The following is a 25,625-nucleotide window of genomic DNA, read 5'->3' on the forward strand; positions in this document are numbered from 1 at the left end:
AAGCTTTTGAGCTGGGACCAGTGTGTGGTGGTTCTTGACCTCATGTCAGAGTACTGTGTAGAGTAGTATTATTAGAAATAAATAGCAAAGTTACAGAGCAGGTATTTATGCTTGGCTGCAGACTACAGTAAATGTAGTCAGGACATAGTCTTAGCATATATCTCCTTATATCTCCATTAAGGATTTACACACAGACTGACATGGTGGATAAAAAGGTGAGTTCTTGTCTCTTTCTGTGTGCTTGTGTATATTCAATACACATATATTGAGTAGAATCGAGCTACTGCATTACTGACATTTTGTCTCTTTACATTGTTATGTATTTATTTGTTTGTCCAATAGGGGTCCATTGCAGTGGCGGGCCTAAAGAGTATTCGAAGTCTTTCTGTAGAAGAAGGCGGGACACACAATTTTTTTAAAAGAGAGCGGTGTGTTTGTGTGTGTGTGATGTGTGTGGTTTTAAGGATTAACTGATGTCTACATATAGTAATAAATGATGGGCAACATGGCCTGTGTATTGAAGAGTATGAACATTTAACACTATCTCTGCATATTTGTGTATCTATTGGTCTGTGTGTGTGTGTGTGTGTGTGTGTGTGTGTGTGTGTGTGTGTGTGTGTGTGTGTGTGTGTGTGATGTATGTAGTGACGAGAGTATTGATATACACTGTGTGGGTTTTCCTGATCATCCAGAGGATCTGAATCTGCAACTGATAATTAAATCAGGTTGGCTTGATAAAACTCCCCCTAATGGGTAAGTATGTGTGAGTTTGGGAAACAGGGTGTATGTGTGTTTGTGTGTTTGTTTGTGTGTCTGTGTATTGAATTTAATTTTTAGCATTTTCTTTTCACAACCATAGTGTTTGTGTGTGGGTGTGTGTGTGTTTCAGAAACATGTTGGCATTTTATTTTCACAACCATATCTGCAAAGCTTCAGCTGTACTTGTAATTTCAGGAACTCGAGATTCAGCCCATCTCTCATCAGTCTGTAATCAGGAAATCAGAATTTTCTTTGGAAGAGCTAAAATGAACAAATACTTAGGAATCATTTCATAATTAAGCAACACATTTTTGGTAATGTGACCAAATACTGTGTATTGTGTATTCTTCATTTATACATAGCAATATAATTCTTTTTACCTTCATTTGCAAATAGTGTTGAACGTGTAGTGGCAATTTTTTTTTTTTTTCAGAGGCCGGCAGTTTCAGAGGAGGTGGGTGCAGCTGGATTGGGAGTATCTGAGATATTTTCAGAACAACAAGGTTCAACCAGTCATCAGTTCAAACATTCAGTAAACGTTCATAGTATCAGAGTATATGTCCTTCTATTCCTGTAACTTCCCATTTGGTGTCTCTCTATATTCCCTTTGATCATTCACTACCTCTCTCTCTCTCTCTCTCTCTCTCTCTCTCTCTCTCTCTCTCCATCCCTCTCTCTCTACATCCCTCCATCTCATCCCTCTCTCTTATCCTCATCATGCTCTGCAGGAGGTGTACTCTAAGCGCATGGTGGCCCTGGCTTGTGTGAGCGAGGTAGTGCGTGTGGGTGAGAAGCGTTTTGAGATCATAACTCAGGGACGAACTTTTCTCTTCCGTGCACCAAATAGCAGTTGAGTTTTCACTACATGCTTAACTCACTTATAACTGCCTACTACACACTTAACTCCCTGCACTCTAATTTGACTACACACCAATGCCATTATACACTAAACTCACTAAACACTACACTCTGATCTCACTTCTCACTAATCTCATTACACTAAATTGCACTAACATACTTCTTAAAAATGATGTATTAAGCAATCTGAACATACTCAAAGGTTGTGTGTGTGTTGATGTGTGTCTTTGTGCATGCATGTGTGTGTGTGTGTGTGTGTGTGTGTGTGTGTGTGTGTGTGTTTTAGAACAGAGAGATGACTGGCTGAGCTGTCTATGGAAGGTTCTAGATAGTCGACAAGAGAAAAAGTGTGGGAATGGCTTTTTTAAAACTGCTGTTGTCAGTACTGAGGGCTACCTGGAAATGACATCACCACGCAACAAACTCTATACAGTGGTTAATAACCACAAGGTGTACCTGTTCAGAAATCGTGAGGTGTGTGTACAGTATATGTGTGTTCATAAGTGTTATGGGATGCTCACATTTCTGTAAACGTACACCTTTGAAAATGTTGCATGGCATGTGTATGTGTATATGTGTGTGCAGGAGTATTTGCAGGGTATAGGAATCACTGACATTGACATGTCTAGAGCAAGTGTGAAACAGACCAGCAAATTTGTCAAAATTACCACCTCTTACCGGACCTTCAGGTACACTTTAACTTAACAACAACGACCACAATAATAATAATAATAATAATAATAATAATAATAATAATAATAATAGCTCAATGACATGTATAATGAACTTTATAAGTGTCATTTTTACATTTCTTTTATTTCTTTCTTTCACAAACACACACAAAAAAAACCCCTTTCTCCTTGTCTTTTATAATGTAGTTTCATGGTGGACTCACAAGTGGAGTGGCAGCATTGGTATGCTTGTCTGATGGCATGTGTGAGCCAGTCATCATCAGACAGTGTGTGTGAGAGGGTTTGGAGTTTGGAGACAAATCGTGCGTGTGCAGACTGTGGTGCTGTAATGCCAGAGTGGGCCTCAGTCAACCTGTGTGTGCTGCTGTGTGAACAATGTGCAGGTAAAAACAAACACACACACACACACTCACACACACACACACACACACACACACACGGTATACCACTGCTTATAGAGTCATGTCTGTGTAAATACAGTTACACGTGCCCCTGTGTGTGTGTGTGTGTGTGTGTGTGTGTGTTTGTGTGTGTATGTGTGTGTGTGTGTGTGTGTGTGTGTGAGATGACAGGTGTGCACCAGTCTTTAGGACAATCTGTATCCAAGGTTTACAATCTGAAGTCAGATGAGTGTGTGTGGACTGATGATCTCATTAAGGTATAGTGAGCTCTGATCTAACAACCACACTCTACACTGCTCAAGTGTACTAAAACCTGTATTTTTTTAACATTCTAGTGTTCAGTTTACATAATTTATAGGAATTGCCTAAGCAATTCCTAAGCATCATTGGGAATGAGAAAGATACTATATATGTGTAACTAATAATAATAATATTAATAGTAATAATAATAATAATACAGTTTCCATTAGAATGAACTTAATTCTGTCTGAATCAGTTTTTCAGATGGTTAGAAATTCACTCCACTTGTTGTTATTTTTTTGTGTATAATTTTTCCGCTACACAGATGTACAAAACGGAAAACTGTAAAGTTTAAAAAGTCTATGTGATCAGAATTTTTTTCTGATAAAACTAAAACAGAAATACTGATATTAGTTACTATGTCTACCAAGTATAAGAGCTCTACTTTTAAAGCAGGCTTTGACGCTTTTTTCTGAGCAATCTGAATGTACTGCTTAGTACCTTGGTGTTATCTTATAATTTAAGGCCCATATAACTGTCATCTAACTGCTGTCAACAGCCATGCAGAATGACACATTACATAATCCTATACATTGCTGCGAAACCAGTAGGTGCTTTCATAATGTCTAGATGAGACTAATGCAGTGTGTGGTGAGCTGCTGTGTCTTCAGCTGGCTCTGAATGTAGCAGCTTGTGTAATTCCCCGGACCAGAGTGAATCGCTTACATTTACAGCATTTAGCTGACACTTTTATGCAAATCCAGGTACAATTATGATTGAATAAAACTTGAGCAATTGAGGATTAAGGGCCCAACAGTAGCTAATTGGCAGTGGTGGTGTTTGAACGGGCAACCTTCTGATTACTAGTCATGTACCTTAAGCACTTTAGTCATGTCTGTCTTACTGAACAATGTCTTGCTTACAGTGATTAAAGCCTTTAATGGCTTTGATCAGTGTTATAACCCATCCCAGCCTCTTCTCTCTGATAATTCTTGGAACCACCTGCAACTAGAAAGACTTTTTCTCTCTGTACAACTCTCTTATATGGACAACCAGCTTGAGAGGTTTTTAAAATCCAGATCAAAATATATTTGTTTAGTTTGGCCCAGAATTCATTTTTAAGGTCATTCCTTTATCATTTATTATAGATTTTATTTGATATATTTCATTTTTGTCACGGAGTGCTCCTCCCCATAAGTCACGTGGTACGGCCCACCGTGTGCAGGGGGATCCACATGTACCGTGTTTGTGTTGTAACCACGCCCCACGGGATTGCACACACGTGTATAGGGTTTAATGTTAATGTCTTGTGTGTCTATTTAAACCCCTGTCCGTGTGTGCTCCCTTTGTTGGTCATTGTCTCTACGTCTGTGTCAATCCTGATTAGTATAGCCGTAACATTGTTTTGTGTAATCGTATATTAATGTATCGGTGTTCTATGTTTAATGTTAAGTGTACAGTCATGTTTTCCATCGGTGTTTGTGTGAGTGCCACCCTTGTTGTACATATTTAATGTCATTAAATGTTTCACATTGTCAAGGGAGTCTGTGCGTCCCTCCCCATGCCCTGCGGCACTCGGGCCAGCAGCAACATTACAATTTGTAGCATTATTATGTATTGTGTTTAAATGAAACTTTAATATGTATTCCATATTATGTAATGCACTTTGAGATTTTTATTATTTTATTTAAGTCATCTAACCTAAAGTTATCTGTCTGTTTTCTTCATCCTTGGGAAAATTCCTTCAGGGTGTGATTCACAGTTGTTGTTCTTTGCTGGTAGGTTTTCCTTTTAATAGGCAACAGTAAAGCCAACCAGTTCTGGGCAGTGGATGTTCCTGCTTGTGAGAGGCTGAGTCAGAATGCCAGCAGTTCCGAGCGTGTCAAACACATCACTGCTAAATACCAAGATGCCATGTACTGTAAACGCCACACCCTCTATGGTCAGCAGAAGGAACTCAACAATGTATGTACACACTCCAATTACCTAATTGTATAATGTTACACATGAGGGATTATTTAAAATATTGTTATGGGGTTTAACATGCTTATTCCTAAACAAATTCCTTTTCTGTCCTCAGGCACTGTGCACTACAGTACAGACTGATAATTTGGTGGAGACTCTCTCTCTGCTGTTCTCTGGTGCAGAAATCAGATGTTACACAGGCATCCCAGAATTCCCTTCTCCTCTAGCTCTGGCGAAGCACACAGGACAGCCAGCACAGGTGGAGCTACTGCGGCATCACCTGACCACAGGTAGACACTGCCACACACATGCACTCACACGTATGTTTACATACCTGGTAAAGCAAGACAATTTGTATTTTTAAATAAATGTAAATAGTGATGTGGAACTTAACTATTGAAGACATGATGAGGAAATTATAATGTATTGAAACTTATGTGGTGAGAGGTGAGATGAGGAAATCACCTTTAGAAGTGAAACTTGATATTCAAACAGGAAATACACACTTAAGTAGGAGCACTACAGTATCAAAACAAAGATAAGCTTTGAGGCTTTGATAACATGCTTCTTTAAAGAAGCAAAAGGTCATTTTAGAACCGAGAAGTAACAAATTATATTTATGAAAGTAATTATTTATTATGTGTACATTTTTTCTATGAAGTGCAGAGCACATGAGAGCACATGAGTCAAATTTCTTTGTAGCACTCAAATGAACCAGTTTATGCTCCATAGAGAGGGCCCCCAACATTGAGGTAGCCAAAATTAAAATAGATTCAAAACAGAATCTCTGAAACATCCAGAATAAAAGATGATTAATAATTTGAGAAAGAATCATTGGAAAATTATGTATTGCTTTTTTATATAAAAGGGTGCTGGGGAGATTTACTACTGGAGACATGTTTCAAAATATATGTCTGTGCTACTTAAAAGCATTATAGAATAATTGCAATTATTGCAACCTGCATCTTAAAGGCAATACATTTCTGGAAGATTTTGGGTGTGTAGGTCATCATAACATAGGTACTCTGAGGGGTCTGGCAAAACCAGATGCTTGTGGATATGAAAAAGGAGGTGATTTATTAATTGTACAAGGATAGGGGAATAATCCAAGGTACATGAAGGGGAACTCCAAAACGTAAAGAAATAACCAGTCCAAGTCCGAAACCAAAAGAGCAATGACAAAAAGAACCAGGCAGAAAATACAAAAGGGGTAGGCAAAAAGACAAAAACCAGAAATATAAGAACAGGGTACAATACACAGAAAGGCTATCCAAAAAGAATGCTCGGTATGCTTTAAGATAATCTGTCAGCAATACTTTGCAAAGACTGTGAGTCTGAAACATTCTTATATACACTTGTAATCAAGACATACAGGCGGGTTCAATACTCTGGCGACTCTGGCGATTGGTTGCGTCGTTGACCAGGTGACGAACGGGTTGCTGGGTACTGTAGTCTGAATTGGAATCTGGCATTATGACAGTACCCTCCCCCAAAGAGGCACAAGGTCAACAGCGAAGTCCCCTTGCCATCATGGTGGACTCCGGTCTAGTGCAGGCTCTATCCTTAGGAATGCAGCAAGGGCGACCCTGTGGATGGGGCACAGGTCTGTCCAGGTATTTCGGGTGTACGTCCAATCCAGTACATCACTTCAAGGGACCCAGCTTTGTCCCTTGGGGCCGAATCCCTCCCAGTCCACCAAGTATTGTAGTGAGCCACCCCTCCTCCTAGAATCCAGGATGCGACACACCATGTAAACCGGACTTCCATCATAATCTAGGCTCTGAGGAGGAGTCTCTTTCGGAGAATCCTCGTCCAATGGGCCAGCTATAACAGGCTTAAGGAGAGACATGAAATGACCTCGAGACACGGTAGTGAGCAGGAAGGTTTAGCTGATATGTTACCTCCTTGATACGCTTGATGATTTTGAAAGGGCCGATATACTTGGGGCCCAGTTTGCTGCATGAACCCAGCTTGTGGAAATACCTCATGGACAGCCAAACCCAGTCACCTGGTAGGTAGACAGAGGTCTCCCCCCTGTGCCTGTCTGCCATTTCCTTGTACCTAAGGAGGGCACTTTCGATACATTGATGAGTCTCATCCCATACCTTCTCACTGAGTTGCATCCAATTGTCCACTGCCGGGATGTCAGCGGTGACAGGGGCCCATGGAGCCATAAGGGGTTGATAGCCCAGAATGCACTAAAAAGGGGTTGAACTGGTAGAGGAACTGGTGAGCAAATTCTATGCCATCTCCACCCAAAGTAGGAACTTGGACCAGTCTAAAGGATTGTTCATGCAGAAACACCTAAGAAATTTGTCCAGTTCCTGATTAGTTCGCTCACACTGCCCGTTAGACTGTGGGTGATAACCAGACGTGAGGCTTACAGTAACTCCTATCCTATCCAGAAAGGCAGAGCAGAATCGAGACACAAATTGCAGACCTCTGTCGGATAATATGCCGAATATTCGGAACACCTGCATGAACAGTATCTCAGCAGTCTCGAGAATGCAACGAATCTTACCCCTCTAGAGAACTGATCCACAACTATGAGGATGGTAGTGTTACCCTCTGAACAGGGAAGATCAGTGACGAAGTCCAAAGCAATGTGCGACCAAGGTCTCTCAGGCACAGGAAGTGGCATGAGTTTACTGGCAGGGAGGGTCTTAGGTGTCTTGCTTTGGCTACAGACAGAGCAGGACAAAACGTAACAGTGGACATCATTCGTCATCGTCTCCCACCAATACCGGTGAGCTATGAGCTGACATGTACATTTCTCCACTGGATGACCCGTAGCGAGGGAGGAATGAGCCCATGCTAACAAACGGTCCAGGCAAGAAGCAGGTACATAACGCTTATGCGTTGGGCATTCCATTGGTGTAACAGCACCTTGTGTGGCTTGTTCAATCTCTCACTGGATAGAGGCCAAGTGGACCCAGGTAGAATGGTTTCCTTTTCCTCCAGTGTCTCCTTTCACTCCCCCAGATGGACATGGGAAAGGGTATCTGCTGTAGTATTCCGAGTTCCTGGACGATATAATCCTGGACATAATCTTGAAATTGAATCTGGAGAACAACAATGACCAACGGGCTTGGCGGGGGTTGGGTTATCTGGCCATACGCATATACTCCAGGTTCCTATTGTCTGTAATCACTAGAAAGGGATGATTAGAATCCTCCAGCCAGTGTCTCCATTCCTCTAGGGCCAATTTAATGGCCAATAGTCTCCGATCCCATAATTTTGCTCTGCAGGGGAAGGTTTCTTGGAGAAATAGGCCACTGGACGAAGTTTGTCCCCTTGATGCCTCTGCGAGAGCACGGCCCTGATTCCAATATTAGATGCATCTGCTTCTACAATAAACAAGACTGTAGGATCCAGGTGTCAAAGGATGGGGGCCATGGTGAAAGCCTCCTTTAACTTGACGAATGCATCCTCAGCTGCCAGAGTCCAATCCCATTTAGTAGAAGACCATTTAAGGACAGATGTGAGGGGGGCCACTATGCTACTGAAGTTTCTTATGAAGTGTGGATAGAAGTTCACGAAGCCCAGGAAACTGTAGCCTTTTGACGGTGGTGGATACCGGCCAATGAAGGATGGCTTCTATTTTTTTGTCATCCATAGTAACTCCCCCATGGCTTACTACATACCCCAGGAAGGTCATGGTCATGATATGGAATTTACATTTCTCCCCCTTTACATACAGTACATTCTCCAGGAGAATCTCTAGTACTGAACGCACATGTCGGATGTGCATCGGAAGATCAGGTGAGTAAATAAGAATGTTGTCAATATACGTGATGACATATCATCCTATTACCGTTCGAAGAACATCATTGATGAATGCTAGGAATATCGAGGGTGTGATGCTGAGACCATACAGCATCACCTTGTACTCATAATGCCCCTTGTGGTGACAAAGGTGGTTTTCCATTCATGTCCCTTCTTGATCCATATAAGATTATACATGTTACAGAGGTCCAATTCTGTGAAGACCTTTGTCTCTTAGCTGTTTCAGGGGCTGAGTGGTAGCGGATAAGCATACTTCCTTGAGATCAGGTTTTGGTTTCGGTAATCAATGCAGAGAAGAAGGCCACTGTCCTTTTTCTTTACGAAGAAAAAACCTGATGTCATGGGGGAAGTGGATGGCTGAATGAAACCCTGCCCTAGTGCCTCCTCTATATATTGTTCCATGGCTCTTTCCTCTTCTTGGGAGAGGGGATAGATGCATGCCTTTGGTAAAGTTGTACCCTCTAGGAGTTTGACAGAACAATCACATGAATGGTGATGGAGTAACAGGGTTGCCTTCGCCCTGCTGGGGGGGAACGAAAACTTGTTCGTCAGCAGGGCTCTCAATCATCGTGGCGCAGAGTCATAGTGTGGGTAAAGTCCAACAGTTCTCCTGACAATAAGCCGACCACTGGGTTATCTCCATTCTGGGGCCATGAAATATATTTGGGTTATGTTGCTCCAGCCACAGCAGGCCCAGAATGACTGGAAATGATGAAGCTTGCAAGACTAGAAAGGATATGAGTTCAGAGTGGAGGGAACTGGTGGTGAGTTGTACAGGGGTTGTGCAGAGAGATATGGGATGATCAGGTCGTGTACCAGATGGGCATGAATGAAGTTGCCCTCTGGCCCGCAATCAACTAGGGCTGTGAACATAGAGGACGGAGTATGAGACCCAATATAAACTGTCAATGTGAATGATTTAGGTTAGGTAGGAGACGACAGTCCCTGACTAGATGGCCTGCTGATCCACAGTATAAACACAGACCTCCTTGGAACCAGCATCATCGTTCCTCCCCAGATAAGCGAAAGGAGTCACATTGCATAGATTCCACCATGGGTTCTTCTCTGACTTCCGATCCAGGACTGGGAAAGGGATAGTTGGAGTGAACACTACCAGACACAGATCTGATTGGACGCCTCCGATTGGTTGCGTCATTGACTGGGTGACGAATGGGCTGCTGGGTTCTGTAGTCTGCATTGGGATCTGCCGTTATGACAGGTACATAGGTAAACATAACATAGAACATAGAAAAAAAAAACTGGTGGCTCATTCAAAGAAAGTGTCACAAATGCCACGATATTCAAAATGTCAAACAAGCTGAGTTCAGTCAAAGCTCAGTCAAAAATCAGTCAACGCTCAAATATTAGTCAATGATCAGTCAAAGATTAGTCAAAGCTCAACAATTATTCAAAGATCAAAGTTCAAAGGTCATTCAAAGATCAGTCAACGCTCAAAGATCAGTCAAAGATCAGTCAAAGATCAGTCAAACCTTGGTCAAAGCTCAAAGATCGGTCAAAGCTCAGTTAAAGATCTGTCAACACTGAGTCTGGTATTATTTTCCAGACATGGTGCTCAAGGGCAAAATACACAAGCTGAAGATAAAAATAACAAATGTTTCAGTCTGTAGTCTACATAATAATAATAATAATAATAATAATAATAAAGGTGTTTAAATACTAGGTTATCCTTTAAGGCATGCTCACAATATCCTCTTTCCACACAGTCGGTCACACGTCTGTTCTCTGTCATAATGGATACCTATTCAAGGTTGCTTCCTCTGCAAGGCCAATCACTGACTACAAACCGCAAGCAGGTAGGTGACTCTGACTTGACCCTTACCTCTCTACATGAGGGTTAACCCTAACCCTTACCATTCTATATGAGGGTTATCCCTAACCCTTACCTCGCTACATGAGAGTTAACCCTAACCCTTACCTCTTTACATGAGGGTTAACCCTAACCCTTACCTCTCTACATGAGGGTTAACCCTAACCCTTACCATTCTATATGAGGGTTATCCCTAACCCTTACCTCTCTACATGAGGGTTAACCCTAACCCTTACCTCTCTACATGAGGGTTAACCCTAACCCTTATCACTCTACATGAAGGTTAACCCTAACCCTTACCAGTCTACATGAGGGTTAATCCTAACCCTTACCAGTCTACATGAGAGTTAACCCTAACCCTTACCTCTCTACATGAGAGTTAACCCTAACCCTTACCTCTCTACATGAGAGTTAACCCTAACCCTTACCTCTCTACATGAGGGTTAACCCTAACCCTTACCACTCTACATGAGGGTTAACCCTAACCCTTACCATTCTACATGAGGGTTAACCCTAACCCTTACCTCTCTACATGAGCGTTAACCCTAACCCTTACCATTCTACATGAGGGTTAACCCTAACCCTTACCTCTCTACATGAAGGTTAACCCTAACCCTTACCATTCTACATGAGGGTTATCCCTAACCCTTACCTCTCTACATGAGGGTTAACCCTAACCCTTACCTCTCTACATGAGGGTTAATCCTAACCCTTACCAGTCTACATGAGAGTTAACCCTAACCCTTACCTCTCTACATGAGGGTTAACCCTAACCCTTACCACTCTACATGAAGGTTAACCCTAACCCTTACCAGTCTACATGAGGGTTAACCCTAACCCTTACCACTCTATATGAGGGTTATCCCTAACGCTTACCTCTCTACATAAGGGTTAACCCTAACCCTTACCACTCTACATGAGGGTTAACTCTAACCCTTACCACTCTATAGAGGTTAACTCTAACCCTTACCACTCTATACAGGGTTAACTCTAACCCTTACCACTCTATAGAAGTTAACTCTAACCCTTACCACTCTATAGAGGTTAACTCTAACCCTTACCACTCTATACAGGGTTAACTCTAACCCATACCACTCTATACAGGGTTAACCCTAACCCTTAGCACTCTACAAGCAGCAGTAAATCCTGCTTTATGAGACAGGTTCCTGATTACACTTGTTCAGTCTTAGCTGCATCATGCACCTACCACACTGGCCCTCTACAGAGACACCATCCCCACCCCTGTGCTACTGCCAACCACAAACACCCATCAAAAGGTGGACTTGACTGATCCCTGAACAGAAATTCAGGATATAAAGCAATCCAGGTGGGAATTAAACTCACAGTCTTCAGCTCTAAAGACTGATGTCTTATCCATATTGGACATTCTAAACTTGTAAACAATTCATTACGTGCTGATTTGTGTTGTGCTGAATGGTATGCTTCCCAATAAAGATGTTGGTTTTCATATCATATTTTAAGCTTATTTTAAGTATTGATGTAGAATCAATCTTGTCAGTAAATCCTTTAAGTAAGGAGGAGTGGATGGCAGCACCCAGACCCCTTTAATGATGCACATTAAATTTGACTGTAGATGATGTGTGTGAATCATGTCTTTGACCTGACATGTTAGATATGGCAAAGTGAAACAGATGCATTTACAATTACATTCATGGCATTTAAAAGACGCTCTTTTCCAGAGCGACTTACAAAAGTGCTTTGTCATTTACTCATAGAATACAGATACACATAAAAGTCATTGTTATGTTAATTTAATTTACTCAGCAAATGTCTTGTGTGTTGTTTGAGTTTGTGGGGAGCCATGAGTTTGAAGGCTTTCATAAAACAGAAGTAATGTTCTTATCTGTGTTTTGTAGATTTTTCTCAGAGGTGGTGTTGCCTGGGCAACGGACTGTTCAGTTACTATAAGACTGAGCAGAGCACTAACAGGTGTGGCTGCATAAAAATGAGTGACATCATCTGCCTGTCCTTCAACAGTCCAGGGATTCATGGGTAACACTCTCCAGCTCTGGCCTGATACTTTTCATTATTTAATGACTGTACTTTCAGTTGTTTAGTCCAACATGGCTATGGTGTCTCTTTTGATTGGTTGGCAGGTATGAACATACCTTTGAGCTGTACACTGATAGTGGGCGGGTCTATCTTTTTGGAGCTGATGACATCGTTACTATCAAAGAGTGGATCAGGGCATTTGCTATAGTAACCAAGATTACTTATATTACTCACACCCTGCTCCTTCAAACACAAACTGTACCTTTACTACCATCTCAAACTCATACTGGACCATTTCTATCACCTCAAACTCAGACTGTACCATTACTGTTTTTTCACACTCAGACTGTGCCATTTTTAACATCTCAAACTGAGACTGTACTATTATGACTGTACTATTACAATATAAGTGTAAGGTAAACTCAAACTGTAGTGTTGATTATCTCTCTGCACTGTGAGGCTATGTAGTTACCCCCTTCTAAATTGGACTGAATTCAATGATCACAATATGGATAACCAGTGATAACCAGTCAGACACTACATGCTTTTCTCAGGGAACCAGGGATTATTTTTACTTGAAGAGAGGTTAAAAGGATGAAAGGAAATTCCATTATTTTCTTCTGGAGAGACAAACCAAAGTTTTGTCTGTCTGTCTGTATCTCTGTATGTTCATCCAGGCACTGCTTCCTGCTGTTCTGAGTGATGTTTGTGGACTCTGTGATCGTCTGGGCCGCCTACGCTGTGCTGAAGGCAGTTCTGGAATTGGTTGGTTCTGCCTTAGTGGCTCTAGACTGCAAGTTCTTCTTCATGATTCAGTACAGAATGTTGACCTGCGCAAGCTACTTACACTCAGTGAGTGACAGAGCACACACACTGTAATGAAGGGCTTTTATTTTGTACACTGTAATGAAGAACCTTTATTTATGCACCACATTCAAAATCTCTGTTGTCCAGCCCCATTATTATTCCATGATTGGACAGTTTATTTGCCGGGTCACTACTTCCCACCAATGAGAATCTTGGCTTCTGCACATCAACGTCTGAAACACGGTTGCCATTTGTCCATCAGCAACTGGCATTGCAGGCCAGCCTGGATACAGACAGACGTGGTGCACTGGTAGTCTAATTGGGCCATTCTTTTCTCTGCTTTCTTTATTGTGCATCAACAAAGTGTACAGTAAAGAAACCCACTTTCCTTCTTTGGAGGAAAACATCTTTCAGCCATTACTAGAGGATGCAGCTGTAACTCTACAACCAATTATAATTAAACCAGTACACACACACACACACACACACACACACACACACACACACACACACACACACACACACACACACACACACACACACACACACACACACACACAATATGCCTACATAATTCAGCTTTAAAAAACAATCATATCATTTTTTTGCTGGTTGCTGATATTCAGGTGTGCATGCATGTGTGTTTATGTCTGTGTGTATACAGCCCTCAGTGACAGTGTGGGGGATATGGTGTTTTCGTGGAGAGGTGGATCTCTACATGTCATAGCAGAGAACAAGCCCCATTTTCCGGGCTGGGTACGGTCCATCGGACTCTGTGGCGGGGCAGGAGACCAGCCACTCTCCCTGCAGCAGCTCACCGAGTCAGGCATCCCCATCGCTGTTGACCGCTGTCTCGACCACATCACACGTCATGGTACACACACACACACACACACACACACACACACACACACACACACACACACACACACACAATTTTCCAAATAAGCAAAACTGTAACAAGTACCTTGTTTTCAAATACTGTATTTCTTGCATATAAATAGAGTGTTCATAAGTGTATTGGGTTTGTGTGTGTGTGTGTATGTGTGTGTGTGTGTGTGTGTGTGTGTGTGTGTGTGTGTGTGTGTGTGTGTGTGTATGCGCGTGTGTGTATTTGTGTGTACCATGATGTGTGATGTGTGTGTGTACTGTCAGGTCTCATGTCCACTGGCATCTACAGGAAGTGTGGTGTTCATTCCCATGTGTCAGCTCTGCTGGAAGAATTCCTGCGTGATGCACGGAGTGTTTGTGTTCCCGAAGATATTGCAGTAGACAATGTGACGAACACACTGAAGCGTTTTCTCCGAGAGGTCAGAGAAGGATTGTTTAATGGACAGCAAAACTCACAGAACTGGCTTTGTACTGCAGGTTAATGACATGCACACATACACAAGCACCTGTTATCATCCCTCTTCCAAAAAAAACTACAATCTTTGAGAGGTAGTGTTCGAGAGGTTGACAATGAGAACAAGGGTGTGTGTGTGTGTGTGTGTGTGTGTGTGTGTGTGTGTGTGTGTGTGTGTGTGTGTGTACAGCCCTCTGTGATACTGTGGGGGATATGGTGTTGGTGGTGGGGAAATAGTGTAGAAATATTGAAGACTACTGTGAGATTAGAACAGTGCTGTAAAACCTTTCTCACTGCTGCCTGCACTGGACTGCAGTGTCATTTACATTTACATTTCTTTGCAATGTCAGTACTTTTAGCCTCTTCTCACATATATGGTGGCCATAGATAAAGCTGCTTCCATCCAATATTGCTTTTTTGTTTGTTTTTGTTTTTTGTTTTTTGGTGTTTTAATCCTGGTGTCATTGTGTCATACTTTCTGCAGAGTTAACAGATAACTGTAACAAAACCAGCAGATACCAGACACTCCTGTCCAGCTTGCCTGAAGTCAACAGAGAGACCTTCAAAGCTCTCTTTAACCACCTCTACTGGTACCCGTCATTACTTTGCTGTAGATGTTTTCAAAAGCTTTGTTTGTTAGGTTCACAATTCAGGAAGAAAGCACGTGAAGGAGACAAAAATTCATATTATTATTTTCATTGTTGTTTTCACTTCCACAAACCAAACACCAACATCTGAGGTTTCATTGCCTTTTTCAAGACAGACAGACCTTTGTGTCTAATTTCCCGTTAGGGATTAGCGAAGTGTTATCTTATACGTGCGCTGCCTTTTGGGACTCTTCCAAAAAAGGAAGTTTTTCAGATTTCAGGACTGGGAAAAGTCTTTCTGGTATATATATTCCCCTTTGCTTTGAGGAACTGTGTGTCTAAGTGCTAACCACTTTCTGTTAGCGTGCAGAACTTCTCCAACATAAACCACATGACGACACGGAATCTGGGACTCGTGTTCGGGCCGACTCTCTTTCAGACGGATAAAGCCGACCCCAGGACCTTCAAAGTGGTGGAGGACTTGATTGGAAGTTACTGTGCCATCTTTAATGTGAGTCCAGCCTGAAACCAGCAGGTCACAACCTTTAAAGTAATGCCTGTCTCCTTGACTGTCCATGAGGACCTGAGTGCTTGTTAAAATTGCTATGGTTCACATGCGTCATTGTTAACGTCACACTGAATAATGAGATAATCTTTCTTTACAATGGTGGCAGTAATAGAATTTCTTTTTTACACATCTGACACAAGTCTAATAGTCTCTAGAATTACTTGTATACTCAGAAGAAATGGAAAGCACCTCAGTCATAGATGCTGTGACATTGCACTGACATTTGAAAGACAGCTAAACACACAGCTAAACAAATGTTTTTCCCCAGATCTCAGATGCAGAGCTTCAGAAGCAGATGGACATGACCCTTCTCATTCTAAACAAGCTCAAAGACCAGGTGAGAGTTCAAGGTTTCAAAGGGCCTCTGGGTAATTTAGACGCTCAACACCTTGCATCTCCACACAGTGCACACCTTGGTGAAACCCATGGCACAGTCTGAACATGTTCACATGTGCAACTTCCTGCCTTCTTCGGATGACTGATGTTGTCACTGTGTACCAGGCCTCTCTGACACCTGTCCCCTCCCACACCGTCTGTGCCATTTACCTGGAGAAGAGGGAGGAGGATGCAGAACTCCTTGTGCAGGTGAGTCACCTTTCAGCAGTGTTCAGCTCAAGCTCGAGCTTGAAGCTTCACCTGCTCCTATATGACAATGGGCTTTTTTTTTTTTTTTTTTTTTACTAGGGATTCAAGAATTACATCATGGCCTTAAAGTGTAATCTGTATATAAAATGCAATATTTAGTAACTACACAGACAGTATTTCAAGTCCTGTACCAACTGTCAGTACACTCCAGCCTGTGAAACAAAGCACGTCCACTGTTTTAAGGATTTGTTGACCAGAGCTGCGCATACTGAACCAGACATTCCCATGTTAGCTTAGCTAATATTCCAAAAAATTATACCACTTAGCCATGTTGACAGAAGCCTTCAGCTTTAAGCATGTTTTCATTTTCATTTTTCTCAAAAGCACTGGTCAGGAGCTCTAAGGGACTTGGAATTTAAGTTAATTCTGATTCAGTATACATAAGCAAAATTAAAGTAGAATACACAGATGAAATAAAGAGTGCTCTCTCTCTCTCTCTCTCTCTCTCTCTCTCTCTCTCTCTCTCTCTGTGTGTGTGTGTGTGTGTGTGTGTGTGTGTGTGTGTGTGTGTGTGTGTGTGTGTGTGTGTGTGTGTGTGTGAGGTCGGGATGAGTACAACAGTAGAGGAATTGGTCCTGGAGGTTTTAGAGATGTGTGGAATCCAGCCAGCAGATGGAGAGTTTTGGAGGTGTTATGAGACCAAGGAAGAGATTGGTCAGAAAACATTCCTCAAACAGAGTTGTCAAGCTGTTTTTCTTTATTTAAGTGCAGAAAACAATATTCTTAAATATTCTTTGAAATGAAATATTGTTTTAAATGAAGGTCCGACTGAAGTGCATGTAAATAGTCTAAGAATATAAACTATTAATATATATCTCTAAGCTTAAACCATGTCCACACAGTAACACAAGTGGAAGGACTGAAAACAGATGGATAAATTTTGATACATTTGCAGTGACTGGAATATGGTTGTTGTTTTATACCCTGCACATTGCTTTAAAACCAACTGATAATAGCATTAATGAAACAGGTATAAATACAGATTCAAAGATTTAAAAATAGAGTCATAAAAATGTCTGTTTATCAGAGCGAGAGCTGCACTACAAGGAAGCAGTGCTGCCAGTCTGTTACTCCCTCAGCCCACAGAGCCACCTGTTGGTCAAGAGAAGCCATTACACCAGTGACATCAATATGTATTTGAGTATGTGCAATTCTGCATCAGCTTCCTGTTATCTCCCAGATTAAGTATAAGATCCTTCTACAGTTCAGAGTGCTACTACCTGCGTCTCTGAGTTCATTCACTTATACGGTCCCTCATACTCCCATAGATCCTCTAGCTCTGTTCTTTTTACTGTCCCACAAACTTGACTTACATTTATGGCATTTAGCACTTTTATGACACTTTTATCCAGTGTCCAACAGTGTTAACTTGGCAGTGGTGGGGCTTGGACCAGCAAGTTTCCAATTACAAGTCCAGTACCTTCACCACTGAGCTACATGTAACCAAGGTTCCTTTAAATATGAACTAAAAACTTTCCTCTTCACTGCTCTTGGGTCTTCCAAGTTTCCCACTTGTGTTTGTGTTGTAACCACGCCCCACGGGATTGCACACACGTGTATAGGGTTTAATGTTAATGTCTTGTGTGTCTATTTAAACCCCTGTCCGTGTGTGCTCCCTTTGTTGGTCATTGTCTCTACGTCTGTGTCAATCCTGATTAGTATAGCCGTAACATTGTTTTGTGTAATCGTATATTAATGTATCGGTGTTCTATGTTTAATGTTAAGTGTACAGTCATGTTTTCCATCGGTGTTTGTGTGAGTGCCACCCTTGTTGTACATATTTAATGTCATTAAATGTTTCACATTGTCAAGGGAGTCTGTGCGTCCCTCCCCATGCCCTGCGGCACTCGGGCCAGCAGCAACATTACAATTTGTAGCATTATTATGTATTGTGTTTAAATGAAACTTTAATATGTATTCCATATTATGTAATGCACTTTGAGATTTTTATTATTTTATTTAAGTCATCTAACCTAAAGTTATCTGTCTGTTTTCTTCATCCTTGGGAAAATTCCTTCAGGGTGTGATTCACAGTTGTTGTTCTTTGCTGGTAGGTTTTCCTTTTAATAGGCAACAGTAAAGCCAACCAGTTCTGGGCAGTGGATGTTCCTGCTTGTGAGAGGCTGAGTCAGAATGCCAGCAGTTCCGAGCGTGTCAAACACATCACTGCTAAATACCAAGATGCCATGTACTGTAAACGCCACACCCTCTATGGTCAGCAGAAGGAACTCAACAATGTATGTACACACTCCAATTACCTAATTGTATAATGTTACACATGAGGGATTATTTAAAATATTGTTATGGGGTTTAACATGCTTATTCCTAAACAAATTCCTTTTCTGTCCTCAGGCACTGTGCACTACAGTACAGACTGATAATTTGGTGGAGACTCTCTCTCTGCTGTTCTCTGGTGCAGAAATCAGATGTTACACAGGCATCCCAGAATTCCCTTCTCCTCTAGCTCTGGCGAAGCACACAGGACAGCCAGCACAGGTGGAGCTACTGCGGCATCACCTGACCACAGGTAGACACTGCCACACACATGCACTCACACGTATGTTTACATACCTGGTAAAGCAAGACAATTTGTATTTTTAAATAAATGTAAATAGTGATGTGGAACTTAACTATTGAAGACATGATGAGGAAATTATAATGTATTGAAACTTATGTGGTGAGAGGTGAGATGAGGAAATCACCTTTAGAAGTGAAACTTGATATTCAAACAGGAAATACACACTTAAGTAGGAGCACTACAGTATCAAAACAAAGATAAGCTTTGAGGCTTTGATAACATGCTTCTTTAAAGAAGCAAAAGGTCATTTTAGAACCGAGAAGTAACAAATTATATTTATGAAAGTAATTATTTATTATGTGTACATTTTTTCTATGAAGTGCAGAGCACATGAGAGCACATGAGTCAAATTTCTTTGTAGCACTCAAATGAACCAGTTTATGCTCCATAGAGAGGGCCCCCAACATTGAGGTAGCCAAAATTAAAATAGATTCAAAACAGAATCTCTGAAACATCCAGAATAAAAGATGATTAATAATTTGAGAAAGAATCATTGGAAAATTATGTATTGCTTTTTTATATAAAAGGGTGCTGGGGAGATTTACTACTGGAGACATGTTTCAAAATATATGTCTGTGCTACTTAAAAGCATTATAGAATAATTGCAATTATTGCAACCTGCATCTTAAAGGCAATACATTTCTGGAAGATTTTGGGTGTGTAGGTCATCATAACATAGGTACTCTGAGGGGTCTGGCAAAACCAGATGCTTGTGGATATGAAAAAGGAGGTGATTTATTAATTGTACAAGGATAGGGGAATAATCCAAGGTACATGAAGGGGAACTCCAAAACGTAAAGAAATAACCAGTCCAAGTCCGAAACCAAAAGAGCAATGACAAAAAGAACCAGGCAGAAAATACAAAAGGGGTAGGCAAAAAGACAAAAACCAGAAATATAAGAACAGGGTACAATACACAGAAAGGCTATCCAAAAAGAATGCTCGGTATGCTTTAAGATAATCTGTCAGCAATACTTTGCAAAGACTGTGAGTCTGAAACATTCTTATATACACTTGTAATCAAGACATACAGGCGGGTTCAATACTCTGGCGACTCTGGCGATTGGTTGCGTCGTTGACCAGGTGACGAACGGGTTGCTGGGTACTGTAGTCTGAATTGGAATCTGGCATTATGACAGTACCCTCCCCCAAAGAGGCACAAGGTCAACAGCGAAGTCCCCTTGCCATCATGGTGGACTCCGGTCTAGTGCAGGCTCTATCCTTAGGAATGCAGCAAGGGCGACCCTGTGGATGGGGCACAGGTCTGTCCAGGTATTTCGGGTGTACGTCCAATCCAGTACATCACTTCAAGGGACCCAGCTTTGTCCCTTGGGGCCGAATCCCTCCCAGTCCACCAAGTATTGTAGTGAGCCACCCCTCCTCCTAGAATCCAGGATGCGACACACCATGTAAACCGGACTTCCATCATAATCTAGGCTCTGAGGAGGAGTCTCTTTCGGAGAATCCTCGTCCAATGGGCCAGCTATAACAGGCTTAAGGAGAGACATGAAATGACCTCGAGACACGGTAGTGAGCAGGAAGGTTTAGCTGATATGTTACCTCCTTGATACGCTTGATGATTTTGAAAGGGCCGATATACTTGGGGCCCAGTTTGCTGCATGAACCCAGCTTGTGGAAATACCTCATGGACAGCCAAACCCAGTCACCTGGTAGGTAGACAGAGGTCTCCCCCCTGTGCCTGTCTGCCATTTCCTTGTACCTAAGGAGGGCACTTTCGATACATTGATGAGTCTCATCCCATACCTTCTCACTGAGTTGCATCCAATTGTCCACTGCCGGGATGTCAGCGGTGACAGGGGCCCATGGAGCCATAAGGGGTTGATAGCCCAGAATGCACTAAAAAGGGGTTGAACTGGTAGAGGAACTGGTGAGCAAATTCTATGCCATCTCCACCCAAAGTAGGAACTTGGACCAGTCTAAAGGATTGTTCATGCAGAAACACCTAAGAAATTTGTCCAGTTCCTGATTAGTTCGCTCACACTGCCCGTTAGACTGTGGGTGATAACCAGACGTGAGGCTTACAGTAACTCCTATCCTATCCAGAAAGGCAGAGCAGAATCGAGACACAAATTGCAGACCTCTGTCGGATAATATGCCGAATATTCGGAACACCTGCATGAACAGTATCTCAGCAGTCTCGAGAATGCAACGAATCTTACCCCTCTAGAGAACTGATCCACAACTATGAGGATGGTAGTGTTACCCTCTGAACAGGGAAGATCAGTGACGAAGTCCAAAGCAATGTGCGACCAAGGTCTCTCAGGCACAGGAAGTGGCATGAGTTTACTGGCAGGGAGGGTCTTAGGTGTCTTGCTTTGGCTACAGACAGAGCAGGACAAAACGTAACAGTGGACATCATTCGTCATCGTCTCCCACCAATACCGGTGAGCTATGAGCTGACATGTACATTTCTCCACTGGATGACCCGTAGCGAGGGAGGAATGAGCCCATGCTAACAAACGGTCCAGGCAAGAAGCAGGTACATAACGCTTATGCGTTGGGCATTCCATTGGTGTAACAGCACCTTGTGTGGCTTGTTCAATCTCTCACTGGATAGAGGCCAAGTGGACCCAGGTAGAATGGTTTCCTTTTCCTCCAGTGTCTCCTTTCACTCCCCCAGATGGACATGGGAAAGGGTATCTGCTGTAGTATTCCGAGTTCCTGGACGATATAATCCTGGACATAATCTTGAAATTGAATCTGGAGAACAACAATGACCAACGGGCTTGGCGGGGGTTGGGTTATCTGGCCATACGCATATACTCCAGGTTCCTATTGTCTGTAATCACTAGAAAGGGATGATTAGAATCCTCCAGCCAGTGTCTCCATTCCTCTAGGGCCAATTTAATGGCCAATAGTCTCCGATCCCATAATTTTGCTCTGCAGGGGAAGGTTTCTTGGAGAAATAGGCCACTGGACGAAGTTTGTCCCCTTGATGCCTCTGCGAGAGCACGGCCCTGATTCCAATATTAGATGCATCTGCTTCTACAATAAACAAGACTGTAGGATCCAGGTGTCAAAGGATGGGGGCCATGGTGAAAGCCTCCTTTAACTTGACGAATGCATCCTCAGCTGCCAGAGTCCAATCCCATTTAGTAGAAGACCATTTAAGGACAGATGTGAGGGGGGCCACTATGCTACTGAAGTTTCTTATGAAGTGTGGATAGAAGTTCACGAAGCCCAGGAAACTGTAGCCTTTTGACGGTGGTGGATACCGGCCAATGAAGGATGGCTTCTATTTTTTTGTCATCCATAGTAACTCCCCCATGGCTTACTACATACCCCAGGAAGGTCATGGTCATGATATGGAATTTACATTTCTCCCCCTTTACATACAGTACATTCTCCAGGAGAATCTCTAGTACTGAACGCACATGTCGGATGTGCATCGGAAGATCAGGTGAGTAAATAAGAATGTTGTCAATATACGTGATGACATATCATCCTATTACCGTTCGAAGAACATCATTGATGAATGCTAGGAATATCGAGGGTGTGATGCTGAGACCATACAGCATCACCTTGTACTCATAATGCCCCTTGTGGTGACAAAGGTGGTTTTCCATTCATGTCCCTTCTTGATCCATATAAGATTATACATGTTACAGAGGTCCAATTCTGTGAAGACCTTTGTCTCTTAGCTGTTTCAGGGGCTGAGTGGTAGCGGATAAGCATACTTCCTTGAGATCAGGTTTTGGTTTCGGTAATCAATGCAGAGAAGAAGGCCACTGTCCTTTTTCTTTACGAAGAAAAAACCTGATGTCATGGGGGAAGTGGATGGCTGAATGAAACCCTGCCCTAGTGCCTCCTCTATATATTGTTCCATGGCTCTTTCCTCTTCTTGGGAGAGGGGATAGATGCATGCCTTTGGTAAAGTTGTACCCTCTAGGAGTTTGACAGAACAATCACATGAATGGTGATGGAGTAACAGGGTTGCCTTCGCCCTGCTGGGGGGGAACGAAAACTTGTTCGTCAGCAGGGCTCTCAATCATCGTGGCGCAGAGTCATAGTGTGGGTAAAGTCCAACAGTTCTCCTGACAATAAGCCGACCACTGGGTTATCTCCATTCTGGGGCCATGAAATATATTTGGGTTATGTTGCTCCAGCCACAGCAGGCCCAGAATGACTGGAAATGATGAAGCTTGCAAGACTAGAAAGGATATGAGTTCAGAGTGGAGGGAACTGGTGGTGAGTTGTACAGGGGTTGTGCAGAGAGATATGGGATGATCAGGTCGTGTACCAGATGGGCATGAATGAAGTTGCCCTCTGGCCCGCAATCAACTAGGGCTGTGAACATAGAGGACGGAGTATGAGACCCAATATAAACTGTCAATGTGAATGATTTAGGTTAGGTAGGAGACGACAGTCCCTGACTAGATGGCCTGCTGATCCACAGTATAAACACAGACCTCCTTGGAACCAGCATCATCGTTCCTCCCCAGATAAGCGAAAGGAGTCACATTGCATAGATTCCACCATGGGTTCTTCTCTGACTTCCGATCCAGGACTGGGAAAGGGATAGTTGGAGTGAACACTACCAGACACAGATCTGATTGGACGCCTCCGATTGGTTGCGTCATTGACTGGGTGACGAATGGGCTGCTGGGTTCTGTAGTCTGCATTGGGATCTGCCGTTATGACAGGTACATAGGTAAACATAACATAGAACATAGAAAAAAAAAACTGGTGGCTCATTCAAAGAAAGTGTCACAAATGCCACGATATTCAAAATGTCAAACAAGCTGAGTTCAGTCAAAGCTCAGTCAAAAATCAGTCAACGCTCAAATATTAGTCAATGATCAGTCAAAGATTAGTCAAAGCTCAACAATTATTCAAAGATCAAAGTTCAAAGGTCATTCAAAGATCAGTCAACGCTCAAAGATCAGTCAAAGATCAGTCAAAGATCAGTCAAACCTTGGTCAAATCTCAAATATTAGTCAATGATCAGTCAAAGATTAGTCAAAGCTCAACAATTATTCAAAGATCAAAGTTCAAAGGTCATTCAAAGATCAGTCAACGCTCAAAGATCAGTCAAAGATCAGTCAAAGATCAGTCAAACCTTGGTCAAAGCTCAAAGATCGGTCAAAGCTCAGTTAAAGATCTGTCAACACTGAGTCTGGTATTATTTTCCAGACATGGTGCTCAAGGGCAAAATACACAAGCTGAAGATAAAAATAACAAATGTTTCAGTCTGTAGTCTACATAATAATAATAATAATAATAATAATAATAAAGGTGTTTAAATACTAGGTTATCCTTTAAGGCATGCTCACAATATCCTCTTTCCACACAGTCGGTCACACGTCTGTTCTCTGTCATAATGGATACCTATTCAAGGTTGCTTCCTCTGCAAGGCCAATCACTGACTACAAACCGCAAGCAGGTAGGTGACTCTGACTTGACCCTTACCTCTCTACATGAGGGTTAACCCTAACCCTTACCATTCTATATGAGGGTTATCCCTAACCCTTACCTCGCTACATGAGAGTTAACCCTAACCCTTACCTCTTTACATGAGGGTTAACCCTAACCCTTACCTCTCTACATGAGGGTTAACCCTAACCCTTACCATTCTATATGAGGGTTATCCCTAACCCTTACCTCTCTACATGAGGGTTAACCCTAACCCTTACCTCTCTACATGAGGGTTAACCCTAACCCTTATCACTCTACATGAAGGTTAACCCTAACCCTTACCAGTCTACATGAGGGTTAATCCTAACCCTTACCAGTCTACATGAGAGTTAACCCTAACCCTTACCTCTCTACATGAGAGTTAACCCTAACCCTTACCTCTCTACATGAGAGTTAACCCTAACCCTTACCTCTCTACATGAGGGTTAACCCTAACCCTTACCACTCTACATGAGGGTTAACCCTAACCCTTACCATTCTACATGAGGGTTAACCCTAACCCTTACCTCTCTACATGAGCGTTAACCCTAACCCTTACCATTCTACATGAGGGTTAACCCTAACCCTTACCTCTCTACATGAAGGTTAACCCTAACCCTTACCATTCTACATGAGGGTTATCCCTAACCCTTACCTCTCTACATGAGGGTTAACCCTAACCCTTACCTCTCTACATGAGGGTTAATCCTAACCCTTACCAGTCTACATGAGAGTTAACCCTAACCCTTACCTCTCTACATGAGGGTTAACCCTAACCCTTACCACTCTACATGAAGGTTAACCCTAACCCTTACCAGTCTACATGAGGGTTAACCCTAACCCTTACCACTCTATATGAGGGTTATCCCTAACGCTTACCTCTCTACATAAGGGTTAACCCTAACCCTTACCACTCTACATGAGGGTTAACTCTAACCCTTACCACTCTATAGAGGTTAACTCTAACCCTTACCACTCTATACAGGGTTAACTCTAACCCTTACCACTCTATAGAAGTTAACTCTAACCCTTACCACTCTATAGAGGTTAACTCTAACCCTTACCACTCTATACAGGGTTAACTCTAACCCATACCACTCTATACAGGGTTAACCCTAACCCTTAGCACTCTACAAGC

At 42.3% G+C, this 25,625-nt stretch overlaps 2 protein-coding genes across 6 annotated transcripts in view; both read left to right on the plus strand.

The window, feature by feature from the left end:
- Positions 1–18,674, plus strand: LOC145659009 (arf-GAP with Rho-GAP domain, ANK repeat and PH domain-containing protein 1-like). 5 transcript variants are annotated; one of them, XM_081719595.1, is made up of 24 exons: positions 1–215; positions 343–428; positions 646–753; positions 1,193–1,262; positions 1,488–1,608; positions 1,904–2,091; positions 2,203–2,306; positions 2,496–2,692; positions 2,882–2,967; positions 4,733–4,915; positions 5,031–5,205; positions 10,426–10,515; positions 12,407–12,542; positions 12,647–12,749; positions 13,220–13,394; positions 14,014–14,223; positions 14,505–14,717; positions 15,179–15,284; positions 15,645–15,792; positions 16,118–16,186; positions 16,351–16,434; positions 17,037–17,148; positions 17,522–17,635; positions 18,549–18,674. In XM_081719595.1, exons 1-24 carry the CDS (start codon positions 201–203, stop codon positions 18,572–18,574), a joined length of 2,919 nt encoding a protein of 972 aa, XP_081575721.1. In that variant the 5' UTR covers positions 1–200; the 3' UTR covers positions 18,575–18,674. The 5 variants fall into 5 exon arrangements, with proteins under 5 accessions (XP_081575721.1, XP_081575720.1, XP_081575724.1 ...); XM_081719594.1 differs by lacking the exon at positions 18,549–18,674 and having other exon boundaries at positions 17,522–18,245; XM_081719596.1 differs by lacking the exons at positions 1–215; positions 18,549–18,674 and adding an exon at positions 955–1,073 and having other exon boundaries at positions 400–428; positions 17,522–18,244.
- LOC118240918 (arf-GAP with Rho-GAP domain, ANK repeat and PH domain-containing protein 1-like) overlaps positions 18,553–25,625 on the plus strand; it is a 22,440-nt gene continuing 15,367 nt past the window's right edge. The window contains exons 1-3 of the mRNA XM_081719599.1: positions 18,553–18,731; positions 18,847–19,021; positions 24,387–24,476. Coding sequence (XP_081575725.1) covers positions 18,681–18,731; positions 18,847–19,021; positions 24,387–24,476 — 316 coding nt within the window. The 5' untranslated portion in view covers positions 18,553–18,680. The remainder of the gene's footprint in view (positions 18,732–18,846; positions 19,022–24,386; positions 24,477–25,625) is intronic.

This window comes from Electrophorus electricus, chromosome 8, assembly GCF_041902795.1.
Source record: "Electrophorus electricus isolate QZ-2024a chromosome 8, ASM4190279v1, whole genome shotgun sequence".
Lineage (NCBI taxonomy): Eukaryota > Metazoa > Chordata > Actinopteri > Gymnotiformes > Gymnotidae > Electrophorus > Electrophorus electricus.